Source organism: Lutra lutra, chromosome 7 (assembly GCF_902655055.1).
Source record: "Lutra lutra chromosome 7, mLutLut1.2, whole genome shotgun sequence".
In the NCBI taxonomy this organism is placed as follows: Eukaryota; Metazoa; Chordata; class Mammalia; order Carnivora; family Mustelidae; genus Lutra; species Lutra lutra.
In genome coordinates this window covers 73,434,316-73,452,332 of record NC_062284.1, presented here as the reverse complement: position 1 = coordinate 73,452,332, position 18,017 = coordinate 73,434,316, and the positions used below count along the sequence as shown (strand labels likewise).

Genomic DNA, 18,017 nt, shown 5'->3' with positions numbered 1-18,017 from the left:
TCCCGCTGAGCAAGGAGCCTGATACGGGGCTCGATTCCAGGACCCTGGGATCATGACCTGAGCCAGAGGCAGAGGCTTAATGACTGAGCCACCCAGGCATCCCTGGAATACACAATTTATAGCATTTTGAATAGAAATTGTTCTGCTGAGAACTGGTGTGAACTTCAGAAAGAAGTGAGGGAAGGTAGGATGATAAGTGGAGGAAATGAACTAACATTTATTGAGGACTTACTATGTGCCGGTCACTACTTGAGGCATCGTGCATAGATATCTCATTTGACTCTCATCATACTGCTTTGGAATGGGCATTGCATTCCCATTTTACAGAGGAGAAAACTGAGGCTAAAGAGAAGAAACCAACTAGTAGGTCAAAGAGCCTTTGTCATTAGGAATGAGGAATTTCTATGAATTTTAGTACTAAAAGACCATAAGTAGCTTATATACAAATAATGAGGAGTCAGCCTTAGTCCTTTGTTGAGTTCTTGCTGATGTGTTACTGTGACAGCAGTGCAAGTGTGAAATGAGGGCAGTGCTAACAGAGAACTGTTAGCAGAGGACACAAAACAATCCAATTAGTTTGCAAGCACTTATCGAGTATTTATATGGTTAATGCCAATGGGTTGGTGCTTGAGGCTTATGGTGAGTTACAGATCTATTACCTGCTCCCAAAGAGTTCTTTATATTCTGTTGGGAGGCCAGGCAGACAGAGGCGGATGAAGAGAATAATTCAAATCTGATAATTAATAAAAATGCCTTGATGGTCTAGAGAAATCACGAGTTCATGCTGAATTGCACAGTGACTGATACCCTAGAAACATGGCATCAGAGAATTTTCTAAGTGGGGAAGTCTCATTTTCTTGCTGGGACCTGATAGTCCCTTAGCTTGTCTGGGAATATTATCTCCAACTTCCTAGTTCCACGGCTTTATAAGAAGAGTCTGTTTGCCTGCTCCCTAAACACCTGCTTCACCTGTTTGTTCCTCAGAGTGTAGATGAAGGGATTGAGCATCGGGGTCACCACGGTGTTGAGCAAGGCTACCACCTTGTTTTTGTCCTCTCCCTCATTGCCCTTCCCTGACCGGACGTACATGAAGATGCAGCTGCCATAGAAGAGAGACACGACAATGATGTGGGAGGAGCAGGTTGAGAAGGCTTTCTGCCTCTCCTTGGCTGAGGGGATGCGCAGGATGGTGTGGAGGATGTGGCCATAGCAGGTGGCCGTCACGGACAACGTGCCCAGTAAATTGACGTTGGCCGTAATAAAGCCCAGGAGCTCTATCAGACTCGTGTCTGCACATATGAGCTCCAGGAGTGGGAAGTTGTCACAGAAGAAATGATTAATGACATTGGGGCCACAGAATGGCTGTTGAAAAGTGATGAAACTTGGAAAGATGATGAGAAGGAATCCTGTCATCCATGAACAAAGAACTAGCTGGACACAGACCCTTGTGCTCATGATGGTGGCATAACGCAAGGGGTTACATATGGCCACATACCTGTCAAAGGACATCACTGCCAGTAGGAAGAACTCGGTGGTGCCCAGGAAGAAATAGAGAAAACTTTGTAGGAAACAGCCAAGGAGGGAAATGGTCTTGTATCCAGTCAGGATGTTGGTTAGCATCTTGGGGAAGATGACTGAGGTGAACCAGATCTCCAGGACAGCAAAGTTGCGGAGGAAGTAGTACATCGGGGTGTGGAGGCGCCTGTCCATAAGGGTGATGCCCACAATGAGGAGGTTCCCCAGCAGAGTGAGGAGGTAGGTCAGGAGCAGCCCCAGGAAGATGAGCATCTGTAGCTCACAGGCATCTGAGAGCCCCAGCAGGACAAAGTCAGTGACAGTGGTGTGGTTCCTCATGGCTCCTCTGACATCGCTGGGGGTGGCCAATCAGAGGTGTGCAGCATCAGTTTTGTGGTGTTCTGGGTATCTGAGGGCACTTGGAACTGAAAGGAAAGAGGGATGAGTGTTTCATTTTCAGCTGAAGGAGCCCTTTGTTTTCATGAGGGTGGTATCTTCCTACTAGTCACTATTCAGGCTTGTTGTGTAGATACCCTGGGGATTTTTGTCTCTTGCTTGGTCCCAGGCATTTTTGTGTTGGAGGAGAAAATGGTGGTTTTCAGGGTGAAGTAAGTAAGGCCCCAACGCAAAAGTTATCTTTGCTTACTTTTTTTAAAAGATTTAATTATTTATTTGATAGACAGAGATTATAAGTAGTCGGAGAGGCAGGCAGAGAGAGAGGAGGAAGCAAGCTCCTTGCTGAGCAGAGAGCCAGATGTGGGGCTCGATCCCAGGACCCTGAGACCATGACCTGAGCAGAAGGTAGAGGCCTAACCCACTGAGCCACCCAGGCGTCCCTCTTGCTTACTTTTTTTTTTTTTTTTTAAGATTTTTGCTTGCTTACTTTTTTAACCCAACAAAATTTTATTCTTGATACTGAACAAATCCCTTTACCCCTAACATTATAGTCTGTTTTCCATGCTTTTTATTCTTATATTTAGTCCAATAGTGGATCTTTGCATACAAAAAACAGTTCATATTTGAGGGTAGGAAATCTTTTTGCTTAACTTAGCCATTCACTGCACAGTTACATATACTCAGGTAAACTGATTTAGAATGTATAGAACTCTATTGCTTTTCAAGATTACCTGAAAATGTGATGTCTTTCACTAGTATTTAGATTAATAAAGAGAGAGAGAGAGAGAGAGAGAGAGTATCTATGAGAGAAAGACACAACTCTTACAAATCAAAATAGCACAATTTGAATAATGTGTTTATAAATAAAAATTTCTAAGAGGGTTTGTTAGTCAAGGTCCTTAAGGATCTGTTCTCAGATGGTATATCTGTGTTCTTCTCTCAACATTTTCTTGTCGGTTTTAGATAGAATAGACTCTTTACAATATCTTAGTTCCATTTTATGCATCTGTGTTTCTGCATGTGACATTGGTTCGGCAATTATTAGCCTTTCACGTCCTATTTATCCTTTAAATCTCTCCTTAAAAAGTGCTATCATTTTTATGAAACCTCTTCTGAATGAGTGATTCTTTCCTCTGTATCCCTCATAATTTTATTATATCTCGTTTGATTTTTATTGAATTTTATATTTGTTTTTCATTTGTTGCTCATTGGGTCAAAAAATGTCTACTAATTTGTATTTGTTACAGCCCTTAGAACAAGTTTTCTGAAATAATCAGCTTCAGTAAACATTTACTGAATGAGTGAACAGCACCTCAAATGCCTGAGAGAGCGATGGGGTGGCATTTGACACAGAAGAGGTTGAGGACACGTCATTTATATCGTACTTCCTAGGGGGCAGCAACCTTGCAGAGTCATATGCCAACTAGTCTTAAATTGGCCCATGTGAAGAGAGCTTGCTTTTCCTCATGAGAAGGTGGAAATGTCTCCCCACAAACATTCTCTAAGGAGATATTCTCCATCTTTGAGACAGTCTGGGTTTTGAGCTAGTAAGTGGAGCTCTGGTTATGTCTGCCAAAGTGCTCCCAGCAGCAAAACCCCCCAAACCTTAAAAAGGTCTCTTTTTAAAAGTCAGCATTCCCTAACGGTGCCTGGCTGGCTCAGTTAGTAGACCATGATTTCAGGGTTGTGAGTTTGAGTCTCACGTTGGGTGTAGAGATTCCTTAAAAATTAAAATCTTAAAGTCAGAATTCCTGTAAGTTTCCTCCCTTAGACATTATCAATTACAACCTTAATTACCTTGCAGAGCTGTAGCAAGAATTATTTGCCAGTCACTGGAGAATAAGATTGGGACCCATGTTAGGTACTTGGGATGAAGGAAATGCTAGGGGATACCAGTAGAAAGGATGAACTGGTAAACTGTATACACTTTTCCTTTTGTTATGGTTTTATCTTCTTTTTAGCACCAACCACACCATTCATTCTACAAACTACCACTATATCGGACATTTGTTCACAGTTATTAACACAAAATAGTTGATTAGCCTCTGAGGACATAACGACAGCTATTCCTCAGTGTTATTCCTAGGCTTAACGTTGTTTAGATTCTCAGCCATTTGAAAAAGAGGCCTATGGGGAGCCTGGGTGGCTCAGTTGGTAAAGCATTTGACTCTTGATCTCAGGCTTGTGCATTCAAGACCCCCACTGGGCTCCATGCTGGATGTGGAGTCTACTTAAAAAGGAGAGAGAGAGAGAGAGAGAGAGAGAGAGATTGGTTGGTCTTTGAGGTGCAAAGGTGAGCCCGGGGGCCAAGAAACTTACTCAGCTGTTCTGGAACAGAAGCAAGATCCAACATAAACATGATACCCAGAAGCAGGATCCAACATGAATATGATACCCAGAAACACCATCAGGAGCTAATAGAATGAAGGCTTTTTAGGAGAAGTCCTGGTGGGACACAGTGGAAGAAAGATGGAATAGAGACTAAGATGAGGAAGAGTTGGATGCAAGTGGGAGGGGAGGTCAAAGCTCTGGCTTTACACTAAATCATAATCTTAACACAGACAAACCATGAAAACACTCTGTGACCAGCCCAAGGATTTGGGACATAGATAGTGCTGCTGATAATCTTCTGGCTTTTTTCCTATTTCTAACCAGAAGTCAACCTCTGGGGGGAAGGGGAGTCCAGATAGGATGGGAAGTTGGCCACATCTCGAATCCTTGGCATTTCCTCTTTTATCTTATATACTTGGTGAATGAAGACACTTGCCTGGCAGCCTAAAAGCCTGAACATGCCTCACCATCTACCTAGAGCATTCACTGTTTTAAGTTAGTTATGCAGTGCCCAGTGGGGGAAATCTGTGTATCTCCTGGAGATTCGTCCTACTATGCTGGAATTGCATGGTCTCTGGACAGTTCATTTGAAAGGAGGGTGAGATCTTTTCCTTCTAAGGAAAAGCATTAAAGGTTTCACCCAGACTCAATAATGTCCAGAGCTTTGGGTTTTCCAAGGGCCAATTAACTAGTGTACGGGGTGGGACAGACAAAATTCCTCAATGTGAGTGAGCGACTGAATGAATAAGGAGGTCTGCTGAACTTTGACCTGGATGGTGGGTGGGGCTAGTTATACCATGTGTATGTTCGATGTGCCAGTCTTATAAAGGAATATAAGAACAAAGTGCATGGAATAGGAGGGTTGAAGAAGCCACTTTGCCATGCCAAGGTGGAGGTTAGCCCACAGGTCCAGGTCAGGGGTCTAGTAGCCCTCTGGGAAGTCCCAATCAGGCCATGCCAAGTACATTACTCACAGGATAGCAGAAGATACCTGGTCCTCATGGGTACTTCTTGAGGATGCAATATTGTCTAAGGCTCTACATGGGAATCTTACGCTGTTAGTGTGAGATCTTCATCTCTCATGAATTCAACAGCATTCTCTAAGAACACCTATCTTTTCCCAAGCATCCTGAATGATCAGCTGGCATTCCCCGGGTAGGAGGGTTTCCCTGAACTTGAATCCATTCATCCTTCAGGTTGTAGGAGCTGCTGAGCACAGAATGTTGAAGTCTTCCATTTTCAGCAAGACCATCCTGGGGGAAGCCTTGGAAAAATATAGTTATCATTTGGTGCATTTCTCCTTCATCCTCCTCTTGGACTAATGGGGGTGATTTTGACTGATAGAGACTTTTATTACATCTTCATATTGGCTTAATCTCTGGGAGATGATATTTCTTCCGTGGACAATGGGACTCTAGGGGAGAGTGGGTGAGCTATTCCTGGAACAAACACATCTCTTTGTGGAGGTGACATCAGGGTTGAAACATTTAGGTTTCATCTTTGTTTTCCTAAGGGATCTACTCTTCTCCAAAGTTTGATGGGGTTTGGGATCCCTAGATAATTAGTATAATGAGCCTCCCTCAGCCTCTTCCCAACTCTCTTGACTGTTACTTACTACAACTTTGCAAACAAAAGTTTCTGTTGTTTGTTCAGATCAAGAATAACAGTTACTTAAAAGTAGAATAATATTTCTAGAAATAGAAGTATTTCTAGAAAGAAATTTTCTAGAAACATTTCTAGAAAAAATTTCTAGAAAAAGCTAGAGTAGTATTTCTAATTATGCCTCTAAACGGGGGACTCATGTCTAATATTAGGCAGTCCTACTGTTACAGGGATGTAAGGAGCCAACAAAAGTAATAAAGACTCTTGGTTAATTCTATCCTGACTCCTACCTTACTGGAAGATGGTGAAGATGGGATCCTGGAGAGAGGGGAGAAACAACAGGGAAGGAAATGAAAAAGTTAGGGTTAAAAAAATTTCCCAGCTGGGGGTGCCTGGGTGGCTCAGTGGGTTAAAGCCTCTGCCTTCGGCTCAGGTCATGATCCCAGTATCCTGGGATCAAGCCCCACATCGGGCTCTCTGCTCTGCAGGGAGCCTGCTTCCTCCTCTCTCTCTCTCTGCCTGCCTCTCTGCCTACTTGTGATCTCTGTCTGTCAAATAAATAAATAAAATCTTTAAAAAAAATTTCCCAGCTGTATTGAGGTATAACTGACAAATAAAATGGCATCTATTTAAAGTGTACAATGTGATGACTTGATATACCATATAGTGTAAAATGATTAGTACAATGAGGTTAATTAACATGCCCTCACTCACAGAATTACCATTTGTGTGGGTGTTGGTAACACCTAAATTTTACACTTTGTGGGGTGCCTGGGTGACTCAGTTGATTAAACGTCTGCCTTCTGCTCAGGTCCCTGAGTTGGGCTCCCTACTCAGCAGGGAGTCTGCTTCTCCCTCTCCTTCTGCTCCACCCCCCTGCTTGTGTTCTCTCCCTCTTGCTTGCTTACTCTCTCAAATAAAAAAATAAAACCTTAAAATTTTTTTCCATGTTGCAATACACAAGTGTATAAAATCAGCATGTTGTACATCTGAAACTTGCACGATGTTATGTCAGTTATATTTCAATAAAAAATAAAAACTTTTCAGTTTGGGGAAAGAAAATTTATTCTCTTAGCAAATTTCAAGTGCACAATAGAGTATTATTAACTACAGACGCCATGCTGTACCTTGCATCCCCAGAACTTATTCATCTATGGTTAGAATTTTGTACTCTTTGACCAACATGTCCCCATTTCCTCCACTCCCCAGTCCCTGGCAACCACCATTCTGCTCTCTGTTTTTATGAATTTGACTTTTTATTTGTTTGTTTAGATTCCACCAAGAATGATACCATATAGTATATGTCTTTGTCTGGCTTACTGGCTTATTTCATTCAGCATAATGCCCTCCAGTTTCATCCATGTTGTCACAAATGGCAGAATTTCCTTCTTTTTTAGGGCTGAATTATATTCCATTGTGTATATGTATGCACCACAACTTCTTTATTCATTCCTCCAGTTTACATTGTTTTCATTTCTTAGGTACTGTGAGTAATTCTACAATGAACATGGGAGTGCAGACATCTCTTTAAGACACTGATTTTATTTCCTTTGGATATATACCTCAATGTGGGGCTGCTGGGTCATATGGTAGTTATATTCTTTTTAAAAAATTAACATATAATGTATTATTTGCATCAAGGGTACAGGTCTGTGAATCATCAGTCTTGCACAATTCACAGCACTCACCATAGCCCATAACCTCCCCAATGTCAATAACCCAGCCACCCCCATGCCTCACAACCTCCCCCCAGCAACCCTCAGTTTGTTTCGTGAGATTAAGAGTCTCTTATGGTTTGTCTCCCTCCCTGGTCCCATTTTGTTTCATTTTTTTCCCTCCTTTCTCCCCATGACACCCCCCCGCCTCTCAAATTCCTCATATCAGAGAGATCATATCATAATTGTCTTTCTCTGATTGACTTATTTCGCTTAGCATAATACCCTCTAGTTCCATCCATGTTGCTGCAAATGGCAAAATTTCATTTTGTGATGGCTGCATAGTATTTCATTGCGTGTGTGTGTGTGTGTGTGTGTGTGTGTGTGTGTGTGTGTGTATACACCACATCTTCTTTATTCATTCATCTGTTGATGGACATGTTGGTTCTTTCCATAGTTTGGCTATTGTGGACATTGCTGCTATAAACATTGGAGTGCACATACCCCTTTGGATCACTACATTTGTATCTTTAGGGTAAATACCCAGTAGTGTGATTGCTGGGTCACAGGGTAGCTCTGTTTTCAACATTTTGAGGAACCTCCATACTGTTTTCCAGAGTGGTTGCACCAGCTTGCATTCCCACCAACAATGTAGGAGGGTTCCCCTTTCTCTGCATCCTTGCCAACATCTGTCATTTCCTGACTGGTTAATTTTAGCCATTCTGACTGGTGTGAGGTGGTATCTCATTGTGCTTTTGATTTGTATTTCCCTGATGCTGAGTGATGTGGAGCACTTTTTCATGTGTCTGTTGGCCATCTGGATGTCTTTGCAGAAATGTCTGTTCAGGTCCTCTGCCCATTTCTTGATTGGATTATTTGTTTTTTGGGTGTTGAGTTTGATAAGTTCTTTATAGATTTTGCATACTAGCCCTTTATCTGATACGTCGTTTGCAAATATATTCTCCTATTCTGTCAGTTGTCTTTTGGTTTTGTTGACTGTTTCCTTTGTTGTGCAAAAGCTTTTGATCTTGATGAAGTCTCACTAGTTCATTTTGCCCTTGCTTCCCTTGTCTTTGGCGATGTTTCCAGGAAGAGGCTGCTGCCTGTGTTCTCCTCAAGGATTTTGATGGATTCCTATCTCACATTGAGGTCTTTCATCCATTTCGAGTCTATTTTTGTGTGTTGTGTAAGGAAATGGTCCAGTTTCATTCTTCTGCATGTAGCTATGCAATTTTTCCAACACCATGTGTTGAAGAGACTGTCTTTTTTCCATTGGACATTCTTTCCTGCTTGTCGAAGATTAGTTGACCATAGAGTTGAGGGTCCATTTCTGGGCTCTCTATTCTGCTCCTTTGATCTGTGTGTTTGGTTTTGTGTCAGTAGCATACCATCCCATAGTATGTATGTATGTACCATACCATACCATTCTAGGTATACTTTGTAGTAGAGCTTGAAGTCTATAATTGTGATGCTGCCAATTTTGGTTCTTTTTCAACATTCCTTTGCCTATTTGGGGTCTTTTCTGGTTCCATATAAATTTTAGGATTATTTTTTACATTTCTTTGAAAAACATTGATGGTATTTTTTAAAAAAATTATTTATTATTTGACAGAGAGAGACACAGCGAGAGAGGGAACACAATCAGGGGGAGTGGGAGAAGGAGAAGCTCAGTGGGAAGCCCGATACGGGACTCAGTCCCAGGACTCTGGGATCACGACCTGAGCCAAAGGCAGATGCCTAAAGACTGAGCCACTGAGGCACCCCATTGATGGTATTTTGATAGGGATTGCACTAAGTGTGTAGATTGCTTTGGGTGGCATAGACATTTTCGAAATATTTGTTCTTCCAATCCATGAGCATGGAACATTTTTCTATTTCTTTCTGTCTTCCTCAATTTCTTTCATAAGTCCTTTATAGTTTTTTGAGTACAGGTTCTTTGCCACTTTGGTTAGGTTTATTCCTAGGCATCTTATGGTTTTGGGTGCAATTGTAAATGGGATTGACTCCTTAATTTCTCTTTCTTCTGTCTGTTGTTGGTGTAAAGAAATGCAACTGATTTCTGTGCATTGATTTTATATCCTGACACCTTACTGAATTCCTTTATCAGTTCTGGCAGTTTTGGAGTGGAGTCTCTTGGGTTTTCCACATATAGTATCATTCATCTGTAAAGAGTGAGAGTTTGACTTCTTCTTTGCCGATTTGGATGCCTTTCATTTCTTTTTGTTGTCTGATTGCTGAGGCTGGGACTTCTAGTACTATGTTGAATAGCAACGGTGATAATGGACAGCCCTGCCATGTTCCTGACCTTAGTGGAAAAGCTCTCAGTTTTTCTCCATTGAGAATGATATTTGCTGTGGGTTTTTCATAGATGGCTTTGATGATATTGAGGTATGTACCCTCTATGCCTACACTGTGAAGAGTTTTGATCAGGAAGGGATGCTGTACTTTGTCAAATGCTCTTTCAGCATCTGTTGAGAGTATCATATGGTTCTTGTTCTTTCTTTAATTAATGTATTGTATCACATTGATTGATTTGTGGATGTTGAACCAACCTTGCAGCCCTGGAATAAACCCCACTTGGTCGTGGTGAATAATCCTTTTAATGTACTGTTGGATTCTATTGGCTAGTATTTTGGTGAGAATTTTCACATCTGTGTTTATCAAGGACATTGGTCTGTAACTCTCCTTTTTGATGGTGTCTTTATCTGGTTTTGGGATCGAGGTAATGCTGGCCTCATAAAATGAGTTTGGAAGTTTTCCTTCCATTTCTATTTGTTGGAACAGTTTCATGAGAATACGTATTAACTTTTCTTTAAATGTTTGGTAAAATTCCCCTGGGAAGCCATCTGGCCCTGGGCATTTTTGATGACTGCTTCAATTTCCTTACTGGCTATGGGTCTGTTCAGGTTTTCTATTTCCTCCTGATTCAGTTTTGGTAGTTTATGTCTTTCTAGGAATGCATCCATTTCTTCTAGATTGTCAAATTTGCTGGCATATAGTTGCTCATAATATGTTCTTATAATTGTTTGTATTTCTTTGGTGTTGGTTGTGATCTCTCCTCTTTCATCCATGATTTTATTAATTTGGGTCCTTTCTCTTTTCTTTTTGGTAAGTCTGGCCAGGGCTTTATCAATCTTATTAATTCTTTCAAAGAACAAGCTCCTAGTCTTGCTGATTTGTTCTACTATTCTTTTGGTTTCTATTTCATTGATTTCTGCTCTGATCTTTATTATGTTTCTTCTCCTGCTGGGTTTAGGCTTTCTTTGCTGTTCTTTCTCCAGCTCCTTCTGGTGAAGGGTTAGGTTGTGTACTTGAGACCTTTCTTGTTTCTTGAGAAAGGCTTGTATTGCTATATAAGTTCCTCTCAGGACCACCTTTGCTGTGTCCCAGAGATTTTGAATGGTTATGTTTTCATTTTCATTTCTTTCCATGAATTTTAAAAAACTCTTCTTTAATTTCCTGGTTGACCCATTCATTCTTTAGTAGGATTCTCTTTAGGCTCCATATATTTGAGTTATTTCTGACTTTCCTCTTGTGCTTGAGTTCTAGTTTCAAAGCATTGTGGTCTGAAAATATGCAGGGAATGATCTCAGTCTTTTGGTACTGGTTGAGACCTGATTTGTGACCCAGGATGTGATCTATTCTGGAGAATGTTCCATGTGCACTAGAGAAGAATGTGTATTCTGCTTTGGGATGGAATGTTTCTGAATATATCTGTGATGTCCATCCAGTCCTATGTGTCATTTAAAGTCTTTTTAAAAAAAAAGATTTTATTTACTTATTTGACAGAAAGACACAGCAAGAGAAGGAACAGAAGCAGGGAGAGTGGGAGAGGGAGAAGCAGACTTCCCACTGAGCAGGAAGCCCAATGCAGAACTTGATCTGAGGACCCTGGGATCATGACCAGACACTTAATGACTGTGCCACCCAGGTGCCCCTTTAAAAATAAAGTCTTCATTTCCTTGTTGATCTTTTGCTTAGATGGTCTGTCCATTTCAATGAAGGGGGTGTTAAAGTCCTGTGCTATTATTGTATTATTGTCAATGTGTTTCTTTGATTTTGTTATCAATTGGTTTATATAATTGGCTGCTCCCATGTGAGGAGTATAGATAATTAAAATTGTTAGATCTTCCTGTTGGCAAGACCCTTTAAGTATACTATAGTGTCCTTCCTCATCTCTTATTATAGTCTTTGGCTTAAAATCTAATTTATCTGATATAAGGACTGTCACCCCAGCTTTCTTTTGATGTCCATTAGCATGGTAAATTGTTTTCCACCCCCTCACTTTAAATTTGGAGGTGTCTTTGGGTCTAAAATGAGTTTCTTGTAGACAGCATACTGATGTGTCTTGTTTTTTATCCATTCTGATACCCTGTGTCTTTTGATTGAGGCATTTAGCCCATTTATATTCAGGGTAACTATTGAAAGATATGAATTTAGTGCCATTGTATTGCCTATAAGGTGACTGTTACTGTATATTGTCTCTGTCCCTTTCTGGTCTACTACTTTCAGATTCTCTCTTTGGTTAAAGGATCCCTTTCAATATTTCCTGGTTTGGTGTTTGCAAATTCTTTTAATTTTTGTTTGTCTTGGCAGCTTTTTATCTCTCCTTTATTTTCAATGACAGCCTAGCTTGATACAGTATTCTTGGTTGCATATTTTTCTCATTTAGTGCTCTGAATATATCATGCCAGTTCTTTCTGGCCTGCTAGGTCTCTGTGGAAAAGCCTTCTGACAATCTAATATTTCTACCATTGTATGTTATATCAGGACCTCTTGTCCTGATATGCTTTCAGGATTTTCTCTTTGTCACTAAGACTTGTAAGTTTTACTGTTAGATAATAGGGTGTGGACCTATTTTGATTTTAGGGGGGTTCTCTGTGCCTCCTGGATTTTGATGCTTGTTCCCTTTGCCATATTAGTGAAATCCTCTACTATAATTTGCTCCAATATACCTTCTGCTCCCCTCTCTCTTTCTTCTTCTTCTGGGATCCCAATTATTCTAGTATTGTTTTGTCTTTATGGCATCACTTATCTCTTGAATTCTCCCCTATTGGTCCAGTAGTTGTTTGTCTCTCTTTTGCTCAGCCTTCTTTATTCTCCATCATTTGGCCTTTTTTTTTTTTTTTTAAAGATTTTATTTATTTATTTGACAGACAGAGATCACAAGTAGGCAGGGAGGCAGGCAGAGAGAGAGGGAGGAAGCAGGCTCCCTGCTGAGCAGAGAGCCCAATGCGGGGCTTAATCCCAGGACCCTGGGATCATGACGTGAGCCGAAGGCAGAGGCCCTAACCCACTGAGCCACCCAGGTGCCCCCATCATTTGGTCTTCTATATCACTAATTCTTCTGCCTCATTTATCCTAGCAGTAAGAGCCTCCATTTGATTGCACCTCATTAAGAGCTTTTTTAAAAATTTCAACTTGGTTAGATTTTATTTCTTTTAGTGCTCCAGAAAGGGATTTTATTTCTCCAAAAAGGGATTCTCTAGTATCTTCTGTGCTTTTTTCAAGCCCAGCTAGCACCTTGATAATCATCATTCTGAACTCCAGTTCTGACATTTTATTGATGTCCATATTGATTAGGTCCCTAGCTGTCAGTACTGTCTCTTGTTCTTTTTTTTTTTTTTTCATGTGAGTTTTTCTGTCTTGTCATTTTATCCAGATAAGAGTAGGTGAATGAGAGAACAAAATACTAAAAGGGTAGCAATGACCCCAGAAAACACTAACCAAATCAGAAGAGACCTGAAACCAGGGGGAGAAGAAAGGAGGAAAAAAAAATATATATATATTTGTGTGTATATGTATATGTATATGTATATGTATATGTATATAGACTGGTGAATAGAACAGAACCACACACTTGATTTTGGGTGTATTTTGGTTTGTTAGAAGAAACTGCCCCCCCCCTTTTTTAAGATTTTATTTATTTACTTGACAAAGATCACAAGTAGGCAGAGAGAAAGGGAAGCAGGCTCGCCGCTGAGCAGAGAGCCCGACATGGGGCTCGATCCCAGGACCCCGAGACCACGACCTGAGCCTAAGGCAGAGGCCTAACCCACGGAGCCACCCCGGCGCCCCTGCCCCCAAAATTTTAAAGAAAGAAAGAAAGAAAGAAAGGAAAAAACCCCATATATATATTTCTTTCATATATATATATGGGTAAACACAGTGAAGGGATGGAATATGACTGTAAAGATGGCAATTAAATAGGATTCTAAAAAAGGAATTGATAAGATAAGAAGTTGGTTGAAAAAGGAAAAAAAAAGAGTAAAGAATGTGATCAGGCTGGAGACTAGAACAAAACCATGTGCTAGATTTAGGGTATATTTTGATCTGTTAGAAGAACTGTATCCCAAAATTTTAAAGAAAGAAAAACCTATATGTATACAAAAAATAAGGTTAAATATAATGAAGGGATAGAATATGACTATAACAATAAAATTAAAGATTTAAAAAAATATTGATAAAATAGTTTAAAAAGGTTAAAATAGGAAAGAGGAAAAATAAGAAAGTAGAATAAGATAAAATAAAATTAAAAAATTTAACTTTTGAAAGACTAAAGAATCATGGGGAAAAAAGTAACGAATTCTATGTGTTGCATTTCCTTAGCTCTGGAGTTCTGCAGTTCTCATTAATAGGTAACCTTGGTCTTGGCTGGATGTTTTTGCTGATCTTCCGGGGGAGGGGCCTGTTGCAGTGATTCTCAAATGTCTTTGCCTGAGGCAGAATTGCATTGCTCTTGTCAGGGGCCAGGCTAAGTAATCTGGGAGCTTTTTTTCCCTGAACGCTTTCCATAGAGCTCTGGAGGATGGGAATGAAAATGGCGGCCTCCCAATCTCCAGTCCTGGAGGAGCTGAGAGCTCAGGTCCTCACTCCTCAGTGCACCCTCAGAGAAAAGCAGTCAATCTCTCCTGTCTCCCTGGTTCTGGCCACACTCTGTGCTCACCCGGCCTGTGACTGAGTGTTTCTGTCTCTGGTGCACAGCCCCATTTGGAGTCTCCAACCCAGCTGATTCCTGCAGTGCCCCCATGCCACTCCTCCCAGAGGAGAAAGGTGTCTCCTGGGTTCTGCCACTTGTGGGGTTCCTGCCTGAAGAGCAGTGGCCCGACTGTGCCTTGTATCATGGTTTAAGGTAACCTTGAGCTGAGAGCCCACTGCTCGGCTCTGTCTCTGTAGCTGGCTTCTCCACCTCAATACCTGGTAGCTCTGCCACCCTCAGATACCCCCGGTCTTTTTGTGACCCCGTGGGTCCTGAGACCACACTGTCCCCACAAGGGCTCCACCCCTGCTTAGCCTCTGGAGCAACATCCCTCAGGGGAGCAGACTTCTAAAAGTTCCGATTTTGTGCTCCGCTGCTCTTTAACTTGCAGGGACCTGGCCCTCCCCCTGGCAGTCTATCTTCTGTTGCTGCAGATTCACTTCTCTGCACGTCCTACCTTCCAGAAAGTGGTTGCTTTTCTGTTCCTAGAATTGCTGCTCATCTTCTCTTCCATCTCCTGTTGTGTTTGTAGGTGTTCAGAATGGTTTGATAACTATCTGGTTGAACTCCTGGGACCTGACAATATTTAGGTCTCCTATTCCTCTGCCATTTTGCTCCTCCCTTGGTAGTTATATTCTTAATTTTTAAAGGAACTGCCATACTCTTTTCTATAATGACTTTACCAGTTTCCATTCCCACCAATTGTATACAGGTTTCTCTTTTCTTGACATCCTCACCAACACTTGTTATCTCTTGTCTTTTCTTTTCTTTTTTTTTTAATTTTATTTATTTATTTGACAGAGAGAGATCACAAGTAGATGGAGAGGCGGTCAGAGAGAGAGAGAGAGAGAGAGAGAGGGAAGCAGGCTCCCTGCTGAGCAGAGAGCCCGATGCAGGACTCGATCCCAGGACCCTGAGATCATGACCTGAGCTGAAGGCAGCGGCTTAACCCACTGAGCCACCCAGGCTCCCTCTCTTGTCTTTTCTGTTGTAGCACTTCTAACAGGTGTGAGGTGATATTGCATTATGTTTTTGATTTGCATTTTCCTGATGGTTAGTGCTGTTGAACACCTTTCTATATACCTGTCATCTATTTGCATAGAACAGATGGAAATAGACCTGGAAAAAATGTCTATTCAGGTTTTTTGCCCATTGTTTAATGGGTTTATTTGATTTCTTGCTATTGAGTTGATTTTTCATGAGCCCAGGTAGCTCTCTTGAACTCCAGCACCTCTATCCAACTATTAACTGAAGATCTCTATGTGGATGCCTTAAGACCAACATGTTAAAAGCAACTGGAGAAATATACCAGAGGCCAATAAAAATGGTACTTGTTGCAGGTGGTAGTTTGGGGTGGATAGTGATAGGGTTGACAGCATGATTCCTAACCATGTATCTTTTTATATATTAAAAAATTTGAACCAAGTCAATTTTTAAAAGTAAAATGATTGATGAGTGAAAAAATATGAATGTATTATCTCCCTTTCTCCCCCAGTTTACTTCTGCCCAAACTTGCTCTTCTTGTGTATTCCTGTTGATTTGAAATGTTATCACCATTTACTTGGTTACCTGAGCCAGAATTTGGGGCATTATCCTAGACTCTTTACTCTCCATTACCCTCTTAACCCAATGTGTGTAATTTTCCCCCCAAGATATCTTGTGAATGAATTTCCTCTTTTTTCATTCCTACTGCCATTGCCTTTGCTTGAGCTCTTTTATTGGGATTTTAATATCCTTCTCACTTTAGCTCTCTACTTTAAAAAATGCAAAAGAGATTATAACATTTTCCAGCTTAAAATAATTTGATGTCTTCAGATAATCTTTAGAGTCAAATGTAAGCTTCCCAGTACAACATCCTTTTGATCTTGGGTCTACCTATTGTTCTCATTTTCTTTTCCCATTGTTCTTACATCACTTAATCTCCAAGCAAACTGGAGCTCCCCCTCTTGAAAGTATCCTGTTCTCTTTGGTCCCCATGCCTTTGTATATCATGCTCTTCTTATTTAAAATGCCTTACCAGCCTTGGCAAAAATCAGATCCAGTTTTTCATGGGAAAAGTTTTCTGAGCAGTTCCCCATTCCCTGTGCCCAGCCACCTTCCTCTCATCTAGAAATACAAACTCTGATATTGCACAAAATGCAGTATTATCACTGTTGGATTTTTCCTCTGTATCCCCATACTAGCTGTATGACCCTGGGCAAGTCCTCACAGCAGGCACTGAACTGTATTTTTCCTTGTATATCCAGCAGGTGACACAGTACCAATTTTTCAAGTCTTCTCTATTATGTTTTTAAAGTTAAAAAAAATTTTAAAATTTCTTTTCAGTGTTCCAGAATTCATTGTTTATGCACCATACCCAGTGCCCCATGCAATACGTGCCTTCCATAATACCCACCACCAGGCTCACCCAACCTCCCACTCCCCTCCCCTCCAAAACCCTCAGTTTGTCTCTCAGAGTCCACAGTCTCTCAAGGTTCATCTCCCCCTCCAATTTCCCCCAGCTCACTTCTCTCCATGTCCCCTTCCCCTCCATGTTATTCCTTATGTTCCACAAATAAGTGAAACCATATGATAATTGACTTTCTCTGCTTGACTTATTTTACTCTATTATGTTTTATGTGTATTTCTTATCCCTCCTACCTATCTTATTCCTCCCATTTGGGTAAGGAGACTGGGAAAGAAGTGCTATTGCAAAAAACAGAGTAAAGCCTTTTCAGGTTTAGGACTTGGGGTCTAGAAAAAACCTGATAAGTCGAGCATGGCCTGGTCAGTGGGAAGGGACATTGTACTCTGTCCTCCCAACCATGGACTGAGTCCAAGAGGGGAGATGGCAGAACCTTATAAAGGGCTGTGGGTCTGTGAACAGAGAGCACTGGCAACTTTATTTCTGGGAAGGGTTCAGGGCAGTGGTAATACCACAGAGAAGAGGCTGCAAAAGGTTTCTAGTGGGAGGTGGGACCTTCTAGAGCATCAAAAAGTTTCACATATTCTGAGATGTGTGAGAATAGAGTAATAATGCCTAGTATACCCTAGAGAGAGCTGCTTAACCCTCAAGAGCATCACTGATGGGAATGAGGAATGATGTGTCAGCTACCTGTGCACTGGTGGCCTGGGGCAGGATGGGAAGGTCCAGAGGACAAATAGGCATAGGGGATGCCTCCTTCCCTCCTCTTATCCTCCTCAAAACTCAGACACAATGCTGAAATATGCTTGTGGGAGAATCAAGAATTGACTGAGATTTAATTTCCACTCTCAGGTTAATGGGGCATCTAGGGAAATTAAGCTGAGTTTTAAAAATTAAATTTGGTGTACTCAAGAGTTTGCGAACCGAGATTAATATTTGCTTTACCTGGCATCAGACAGTGTTATAAATCAGTTAATTAAATATGTATGTAAAATGTACAAAGGAGTAGAAGTACATATATCAAATTGCTCTAAGTAAATTTTGCAGTCTAAATAGAATTTAGATTATTAATTCTTTCTCAATAAAAATGTGGCAGAGTTCTGCTGCCCTAAAGGCTAATGACTCTCAGTCTATT

The 18,017-nt window shown here is 41.0% G+C and overlaps 1 protein-coding gene across 1 annotated transcript; it reads right to left on the bottom strand.

The window, feature by feature from the left end:
* Positions 1–924: 924 nt before the first annotated feature.
* On the bottom strand, positions 925–1,854 carry LOC125104489 (olfactory receptor 49-like). The gene has a single exon (XM_047737076.1). The coding sequence runs from the start codon at positions 1,852–1,854 to the stop codon at positions 925–927; it is 930 nt and encodes a 309-aa protein (XP_047593032.1).
* Positions 1,855–18,017: the final 16,163 nt, after the last annotated feature.

Excerpts from the sequence above, each read along its gene's own strand:
- LOC125104489 (XM_047737076.1), bottom strand. The coding sequence starts at position 1,854 with ATGAGGAACCACACCACTGTCACTGACTTTGTCCTGCTGGGGCTCTCA.